The sequence below is a fragment of the Etheostoma cragini genome, chromosome 23, assembly GCF_013103735.1.
Source record: "Etheostoma cragini isolate CJK2018 chromosome 23, CSU_Ecrag_1.0, whole genome shotgun sequence".
Taxonomy (NCBI): Eukaryota; Metazoa; Chordata; class Actinopteri; order Perciformes; family Percidae; genus Etheostoma; species Etheostoma cragini.
The window spans coordinates 13,531,934-13,540,958 of NC_048429.1; the positions used below are offsets into that span (position 1 = coordinate 13,531,934).

Consider the following 9,025-nt stretch of genomic DNA (forward strand, 5'->3'; position numbering starts at 1 on the left):
ACACACACACACACACACACACACACACACACACACACACACACACACACAAACACACACACACACGCACACACACACTGATTACATGTATGTGTGAGAGGGCTTCTCTTAAAGAGATTTCTGTGACTGTGAGTTCTGGTCCTCCAATTGTGCTTATGTATTGTAGCTAGATGTTGGTTAAGTAATACACGTTGCAATAGTGGACACACTTCCAGTCCAAGTTAACAAATATGAACATAAATATCATCATCAGAGGCCACACCATCAATACCTTTACTGGCACTGGCTACCTATATACTAATCATCCCCCCTGTGACTCTTGATCCCTCTTATGTCCATTGCTAGATGAATAATAATTGAGCTTGTGTATTGGAGCTTCCAAGCCCAAATCTCTGGACTGAATGTGAAAATGCTGCTATGTAGAGGAAGTAAGAATGGACTAAGAAGAATGTATGACAACTTAAAGATTGTGGAACTCACTTACCATTTTTGTGAACCGAGGGTTAGTTCTGTAACATCTGGCTCCTAACAACACCGAAGTAACCAAGACGGACAAGAGAACAGAGCGATAGAGTTGTTTCCCCAGACTATATCTTATAAAAATAGACTTAAAATCCTACACACACCACCCACTTTCTTCTGTATCTCCCTTTCTCTGCTTTTTTCCATCTTCTATCTTTTCTTTCACCCCATACTTTCTTTAAAAATTATGCACATTAACCTTTCTAAATAGCTTGCTCAAATACATCAGAGAAGTTTAATATGTCATAGGTTAATTATTCATTAAATCTTTATTATTATTTTATCAACCAGCATTTGCCAATGACACAGTATAGAATAAATTAAACAGGCATTGACAAAAACCTGCAGTGGCCAGACAATCTTGAAGTAGTTGCATTGTTTGTGAAATCTCCTGCAGAAATCACCCTCTAAATAACAAATTGGAAGGGTGGAGTAACATAGCTCATCGTAACTTTGCTTCAGAAATAGACCATAATGTACATGCAAACTATATAATCCATGTAAAGTAGTGAAATCTTTGTGCGCGGTTACTGCAGGTTTTCTTGGTAAAGCTTACAGGAAACACAAGGTGTTTGCTGGACCTCGGTGGGTTTGGGGGGTGTTAAATGTCCATTAGGACTGCACTATCTCTCTGTTAGCTCAAAGCTGTGGTAAAACCCTAGCACTTAGCAGCCTGCAGCCTGTGGCGGCATCTCCCCACTGAGACTGTGGGATGAACGTTAGGAACATCGTCATGGTATTCATTATAAAATTTGATGTTTAATTTAATGTTCTTGAATTCTGTGACAATTGCAATTTTATGACTGCTCCTACAGTATATCTCTAGTTCAGTTTCTATTTAATCCAAACAAAGCCTTGTTTCAGCTGAAAACACATCCCCCATGCAGCAGAACAAAAAATCTATAAATTTAAATTTGTATTTATTTTATATGAGGGATTTCTGTATTTATGTTTTTTCTACTTTTAGCAATCACTGATTTAAAGTGGGAGTGGTGTAGCAGGGAAAAAGTCATTGCACCTTTTAGAGTTCTTGAATTTCCCCTTGGGAATTAATAAAGTATCTATCTATCTATCTATCTATCTATCTATCTATCTATCTATCTATCTATCTACCTAGTCTGACGACAGTTGTGTGGTTGTTTGCTTTAGCCACGTGGTGGCAGTGGTAACAGGCTGAAAAACACAAACACTGACGTCACCAGTCGACATTGCTAACTTGTTAGCAGATAGTTACCTATTTACTATACACATCCCACAGACATGAAGCAACATTAGCATGTATTTGGAATGTTTACTCTCTTTTAACTGCTAGCTCCTGAAGGAAGTATCTGGGTCTTTAGCTGCTAAATGCTCCACTAAGTTCACCAGACAGTTGCCAACCTGCTGCACGTACAGTTCTATTTTAGAGCATTGTCACTGAAAGCTCCCTGCAATGATGAAAACGGTTGAGCGTCAAGCAAAAAACTAAAGTTTTGGACTGTAAAACCAAAACAATGAGCTAATAGATGCTAAAATGCTACACAGCGCTATAGAGCCAAAGTAACACCTTTATACTACCGGTCCACGGGACCTATCTTTCAAAAGAATATGAACAGAAGTTAACAGGGAGAGGCAAATTATGTTTTGAATTAAGCCATGGATCATTATACGATGTTTGTCAATTTAAAAAAGATAATATTTAAACCAAAGAAAGTCTCAGTTTATTGTTAAACTGTTGAAGTATAAAACTGAAAATAATTAATTAGAAAGACCACACACTTCAGTGATTCATGGATGACGTCTCGCTGAAGCTACGAAGTCTTTGTGTATCATACCGGGGATGTAATGTTACGAAAATGAGCAGCGGATCTTGCTTGTTCTATTGCTTATCTGCTGAAACACTTCACTGGATAAAACACATAAGGGTAAGATAACGCTACATGTGTTGTGGAACATAGCTAAGCTAGCTAGCTAGTGAGCCAGTGGAGCATCAAGCTAGCTGACGTAAATTGTGTGAGACGAGGGAGATGTGGTTCACTGAACGGTTTCACACAAAACTAAGTGGTACTACTATGACAAACCTACGGCTAACTGAGACTTTCCTCCTTTGTAAAAATTATCTTTTAAGTTGATGAACATCATATGTGTAATCCACGGCTCAATTCAAACGGGATCAAAAAAGAATTGGCCTCTCCTCGTTCACTACCGTTTCATGAGGTTCACCGGAAGGGGCGTGCCTTCGGCTTTCTATAGCAGCTTTAAAGTTAAACACTTTAAAAAATGCTGAATATTTTAAACAGACTTTTTCATCAACCAGCCAAATGACTGGTGAATTTTTAAATTTTGTATTGTTTTTGGGGCTGGTAAGTGAAGCAAATCTAACAGCCACTTGCAAATTTTATAAATTTTACAAAACCAGTACTTAGTTGCTAAGTGGTGCTATTTTTTAACCCTGGTTTCAAACCAAGTTTGCAAGAAAATATTGGAAAGAGATGTGACTGCTAATTACTAACTAATTACATTTCCAGGTCACGTGCAGCAAGTGTTTTATCACTTCACTTTACTTCAGTAATTAGTACTTTCTCAGTTGTTGGTGACGTGTCCTGTCAAAATAATGAGACTGCATTCATTATTAATGATAATTCATCTCCTCATTTATAATTCATTGTTGATGAAGCCCAGTGGGAGGCAGAAGGAGGGCCAGAGTTTGGTGACCCAAAACTTCATTACGTGTATCAAGGTAAATAGGAAGACAACTTTCCTTTCCCTGGTGTGGGTTTATGGCGGGTCAGTCCCATCACAGAGGCTGATGACGAAGGTGATGATTAGGATGGTGACGTACAAAGTGTGTGTGTGTGCGTGTGTGTGTGCATACAGTGAAAATTAGCATTTTTCTGCGTGTGCACAGGTTTCAGAGTGTAGATTAAGGTACAGCTTAGAGTGCGTATGGCATATATAAGACCCTCTTGGACTTCCCAACACCCCCATACACCCCTCCTCCCCCCTCGTCCTCCCCATTCAGTGTAAATGAAAATGCAAGGCTATATTTGGACAGGGCTGATGTCACAAGTGGTTTGAGCAATGAGCCTATAACTGTTGGAGTCAGTTTGTGTGACAGTCTGACAAACCCTGGACTGCTCCAGATACAGACTGGGATCTGCTGGCTACTGGCTGACACAACAGAAAGTAAGTTATCTGTCTTACTTAAGGGTTTCATTTGTCTTTTATACAGGACCTGTGTCTGAGTCTAATTCAATTGTACGTATGCAAAAGCAGTGCTAAAGGAAATTAACAGTTTTTACATTGTATAAAAATACTTTTCCTGCAGGTGTGAATAGGATATTTTGCCCAATCCTTATCAGATTTATTTTACATCTTTAAATCTGTGTCAAATAAACAGAACTACTGTATATTTCAAATTCAAGATTTTAATGGCTTCAAATGACTCCAAATATACTGTAAAAACCGGAAATAATGCAGAAAGAATTTAGGATTTTCTATGTAATGTAAGGAAGCATCAAAGCATAAAAAGAAAAAATATGTATACAAATATGAATGTTGTACTTAGAAAAAAAATGTAACATGTTGTCAAATCATTTTTTGCTTATCAAAGTGTAAAATAATCTGTGACCGAAAATAATCGGCAGGTACTTTGATAATCCTTGTGCTAATTTTCAAGCAAAAATATTCCCTGGTTCCACCTACTCAGTTTTGCTACTTTCATTCACATTATCTGGTTATATGCATCTCAGGTAATTTTTAAGCATTTTTAGGACACAACCATGGCTTCTGAGAAATTATGATAGCGAATTGTTATACTTTCTGCAATTTTACAGACTATATTATTCAAATAATTAAGAAAATAACAGTTAGTTGTAACCATATTTGTAATTCTTAAGCTATGCAACAGGAAAACAATATTCTAACATCGGTGTTTAACTGGTTAGTGCTTAGCACAGCTTTAAATTAGACCGCAGGTGAATTATACTATTATTATTACATATAGTATTTTACAGAATTTGGAAACAATACTCAAAACAAAAAGCAATCTCTTTTTTTCTCACAACGGTGAGTTCAAATTCCGAGTTTCCTTAGAAATGACACACTTTCATTTATGTTACAGTTAAATAAAAGTACAATAAATGTTGTGCTTTCTGGTTTGCCTTAGCTCTCTGTAATAATAAATCAAACGTTGTTGTTTCTGTGTTGATCCAGGTAATCACCCTACACAATGTATCTGAGGGTGCCTGTGCTTCTCCTCACGCTGTTTGTGTTGCTGCGCTGCGTTACCGCTGCCCCAAGCTACAGGCAAGTGTATAGTACAAGCAGAGCAATGAGCTCTTTGGTGTGGCTGTGCAATGACTTGGAAAAAAAAATAAAAAAAATGGTTTCACTTTGCTAAAATGTTGATCATATCAGAGCTGAGGTCAGGAGACAAGCAGTTGAATGTCATGGAAATTGTGCGATAAGTATGGCTGTGATGTTCTGTGTGAGGAGCAGCAGGGCATTTATAACTTTGGAGGTGGAAGCCAATTGTGCTTGTGTGGGAAAGTGCTTTATTGTGCAACTCGTGGGGAGCTAAGTGCCCACTTTTTCTTCTTGCTCTCGGGACTAGTGGATGTTTTGAAGAAGGTATAATCAGCTATCAGTGTAAAACGGTTTGATCCTTTTGCCTGTGTGATTCAGGTACTTCAGTCCCAGCTCATCCAGCGAGCAGGAAAGTGCTCTCCCTGACCGTGACGGCTGGTTAGTTCCTGGGCTAATCTCCAACCCCTTCCTCAGCCTCATGGGTACGCGGCCGCAGAGGGGACTCACAGCTATGGACAGGTAAAGACATTCTAGAAACTAGCAGCCGAAGGACTTGTTTTCCTATATCAGTGTTGACTACCCAATTGTAATTACCCAAAATAACATGATTGATTCCACACAACACACTTTGGAAAGTACAAATCTCTACTTTCATTAATTTTGGGATGTGTCTAGCATTTGAAAAAAGAAATTGAAGTGGTTTTGAAATAGTATTGCATGGTAATGTAATAGTATTGTAAGTTGACACATTCCAGTCTGTGATTATCCATCAACATATACTTTATTCCTTTAATTTTCAGTATTAATAATTCCTAATTTCTGCTTTTCTAACTTAAACATTAGGTATAATTCTCTATAAATGATGTTTATTGACCATAAATTCCAAAAATAACTATAAAACTAAAGTTAACAAGTTAGCCTTACGTGGTGTTGAACACATCAAAAAACGTTGTTAAAGCATCAACAAAAGTGTTGATTTTCAATTTTGACAGGAAGACAACACAAGGGTTAAATCATTCATTTAAAAAAACCTCTAAATTCTATCTGAGTGTCATTGTGATGTTTCCGCACTTTCTCCAGCCACCACATGGAAAAGAGGAAGTGCAACACAGCCACCTGTGTCACCCAAAGGCTAGCAGACTTCCTGGTCCGCTCCAGTAACACTGTCGGTACCGTGTACGCCCCGACCAATGTGGGCTCGGCCACCTACGGCAAGAGGGACCTACTGCCGCCTCCCAACTACCTGCCTCTCTAATACCAACTGGGGGAACCTCCAACACCATTCTCAGTGCTCTGATGATATAACCACACATCTTATGTAACGATGATTGTGAGAATGATGTTACAAACTGTAGTGGTAATGGTAGTGGTGGTGGTGATGATGATTACAAACTGAGTTTTCTTGTTTATTTTATAAACTTTAAGAAACAGTGCCTTTAATTTAAACCATCAAAGTCAATATATGCTGTTTTCTGGCTTTGTATGTGCTGTAATGCTATTCCACAATGGCATGATGTGAATATAACAAATAAATAATAAAAAATTAAAAAATTAAAAAAAGACGTGGAGCCATTTAAGATAAATGTTATCTGTTGATTTTGATAATAAAGTTGTGAAAAGATATTTTTGCAAATCTCCATGCGTTTTAAGCCACATTATTGAGTATTCGCGACTGCTGCAAGAGCTATGTTAGCATGTCATCAGCTAGTACTCCCACACGTGCTCCTACTTGCTTCCCCATGTCCCACACAAACTCCAGAATCAACTTGCAAACAAAAGGGGTTTTATCATGTCTCTCTGCAGGTATGGAGACATCCAGTGCAAATCTCTACATTAATAAGCTTCAATAGCATTGTGTGATGGGAGTTGCCACAGGTAACCTGAATGGAATTTGTTACTCCATATAAGTTATTGTGTTGCCTTATAAACCATTCCATAGCTGAGTCATTCCCTGTGAACGTGGACGCCTTAAAGGCATGCAGGCATATGTAAGCCTAAACTTTAATTTGTTAGGTGTGTTTGTTTTGGCCCAAATTCAACCTCAGCTTTTATGACATGTTATGTCATTATCACCACAATATTTCTAGGAATAGTTCAACATGTTGGGAAATACTCTAATTTGTTTTCTTCAGAGTCAGACGAGAAAATTGACATCTGTTCCAGCAGCTAGTTAGCTTAGCTTAGAATAAAGACTAGAAAAATGGGGAAACAGCTAGCTAGAAAGTTATATGTTCCAGCCAAAGAATGGTCCAAATTGTTGTATTTACACTTTAGCTTTTGATATGATGTGTTAATTTAGTGAGCTTTTTAAAGTGTTGGTTGGTGGAGTACACTAAGCAATGTACTGCTGTGGAAGCCATGTTAGGTCAGAGTTGAATGTCACACAATAATAACACACAACAACAATAACACAAACTCAGGTTCCCCAAAGTTTGTGTTATTGAGTTACTTTGGTTCTTACTAAGCAATCAAGGCAGCCGGTAGCAACTCCCGTGTTCCTAAAGGTAAAATTACAGTTTTTGTTAAAGTTTGCGCTATGCGTTCTTCACTTCTTAACCGTGATGTCAGACAGCGCTTTTCAAATGGGAAACTAAACCTGTGATATCGCTCTTTTCAAATCCACCAAACTCCATTGACAAAAAACATGAATTTCACATCGCAGAACATGGGAGCTACTGGACAACTGTTACCACTTCTAACTGTAGTCCACAGTACCGGTACATTGCTTAGCTTCTGGGTCATTATTTCCAAACTTAGCAATTGACTCATCTAGGGCTAGCCTTCCCATTATTCATACGTCATTGGGTTAGGGGGTTAGGGTTAGATCAGTGTCACTGATTTTTGCTAATTCTGATGGGGGACGTTTCCATTGGAAACATTTGGAAAAGAAAAAAACAGATAGACTTAGCCTACACGGACAAATTTCCTCTGTGGTGTTCAATAAAATTGTATTGCATTGTATTGTAATTTGCTGTATTGTATTGTATTGTGTTGTATTGTGACTAGGGTTCTTTTTTCAGGATAATTATTCATTTAATTCAAATATGCAACATGTGTGTATGTGTAGGTACTTATGGTTAATAAAAATCTTAGCATTTACATTACATTAAATACAATCAGTGTTCTATTTTTATTAAGCACCCTTTGTCCATATTCCATAATCACACAGTACTATATTCCACATAGACATGTGTTGTCTTTCTGTGAAGTTATTTTGGAGTAACATAGGCTAATGAAAATCAAGAGGGGAGGTATGACGCACTGCATTAACCTGTGTTTGATTAGCAGTGACCCAATCATCTCAGACACTGACATCAATACTCTCATGCATGGTTAACACCGGCATAAAAGGTTTTTCAAAAATAGAACAAGTGCCGGCATTTGCTGATGAATTCAAAAAACAATGCACGCCATTATCAGCCAAACACCCTGACAGAGCATGGGGATCATGTCGAGATCTGTCACTTACCTCATGTAAAAACCCAAATGGCACTGTACTTCAACTGTTATCCGGCGGTGAGTTGTTTATCACTGCTGTAATGACGGCACTGACAATAATGAATGTTCTGATGAAATTTTCAGATCGGATTCATGACCTGACAACCACATTAATCTCTGACATTAAACCAAATATAAACAAGAGGGTTACCCGACCACCAAAAATTAAAAACAGAGGACTGTAACCCTGCTCCTCCTGCAAAATTGATTTACAGCTCTTTTCATGCAGGGACTAGAATAGAACAAGTCAACAAATAAATCAATATGCAGGATGTTGTTAATATTTTCTGTTGCTAACAATAAAATAATATCCTTTGATTGTCAAATGGTACTCACAGATCCTATACTGTTCTGAACTATATTGACAGATACTGTACATACGATACCTACTCTCATAGGTCTGCACGAGTGCGGATATGTGAAATTCACTTCTGGTTTATGGCCACAAACAAGAAAACGTATTCAATATAATTAGGTACATTGCCTGCACATGGTCTGTTAGAAATGAAATGAATGATGGGACGGATAACTACATCTGCTTACTAAGCGCGTTCCTTGTGTGCGCTAACTTCTCTGAGATTAAAGCTCTGCTAAATGAGAAGAAGAGGATCTTTGCATCAGGGGACAGAGTGGAGCTGCACAGAGTCCAGAAGGAACTCAGGCTCAGGATCAGGAGGGGGAAGGTCATCTACGGGAGGAAATTAGAAAAGAGTTTGGA

General features: G+C 38.1%; 1 protein-coding gene across 1 annotated transcript; it reads left to right on the forward strand.

The window, feature by feature from the left end:
• Positions 1 to 3,508: 3,508 nt before the first annotated feature.
• Positions 3,509 to 6,438, forward strand: LOC117938919 (islet amyloid polypeptide). The gene is made up of 4 exons (XM_034863895.1): positions 3,509 to 3,687; positions 4,717 to 4,809; positions 5,188 to 5,328; positions 5,890 to 6,438. Exons 2-4 carry the CDS (start codon positions 4,733 to 4,735, stop codon positions 6,062 to 6,064), a joined length of 393 nt encoding a protein of 130 aa, XP_034719786.1. The 5' UTR covers positions 3,509 to 3,687; positions 4,717 to 4,732; the 3' UTR covers positions 6,065 to 6,438.
• The last annotated feature ends 2,587 nt before the right edge of the window (positions 6,439 to 9,025 follow it).

Coding starts and splice junctions, on each gene's coding strand:
- LOC117938919 (XM_034863895.1), top strand. CDS start 4,733: ATGTATCTGAGGGTGCCTGTGCTTCTCCTCACGCTGTTTGTGTTGCTG. Junction 4,810..5,187: donor ACCGCTGCCCCAAGCTACAG/GCAAGTGTATAG, acceptor TGTGTGATTCAG/GTACTTCAGTCCCAGCTCAT. Junction 5,329..5,889: donor GGACTCACAGCTATGGACAG/GTAAAGACATTC, acceptor CACTTTCTCCAG/CCACCACATGGAAAAGAGGA.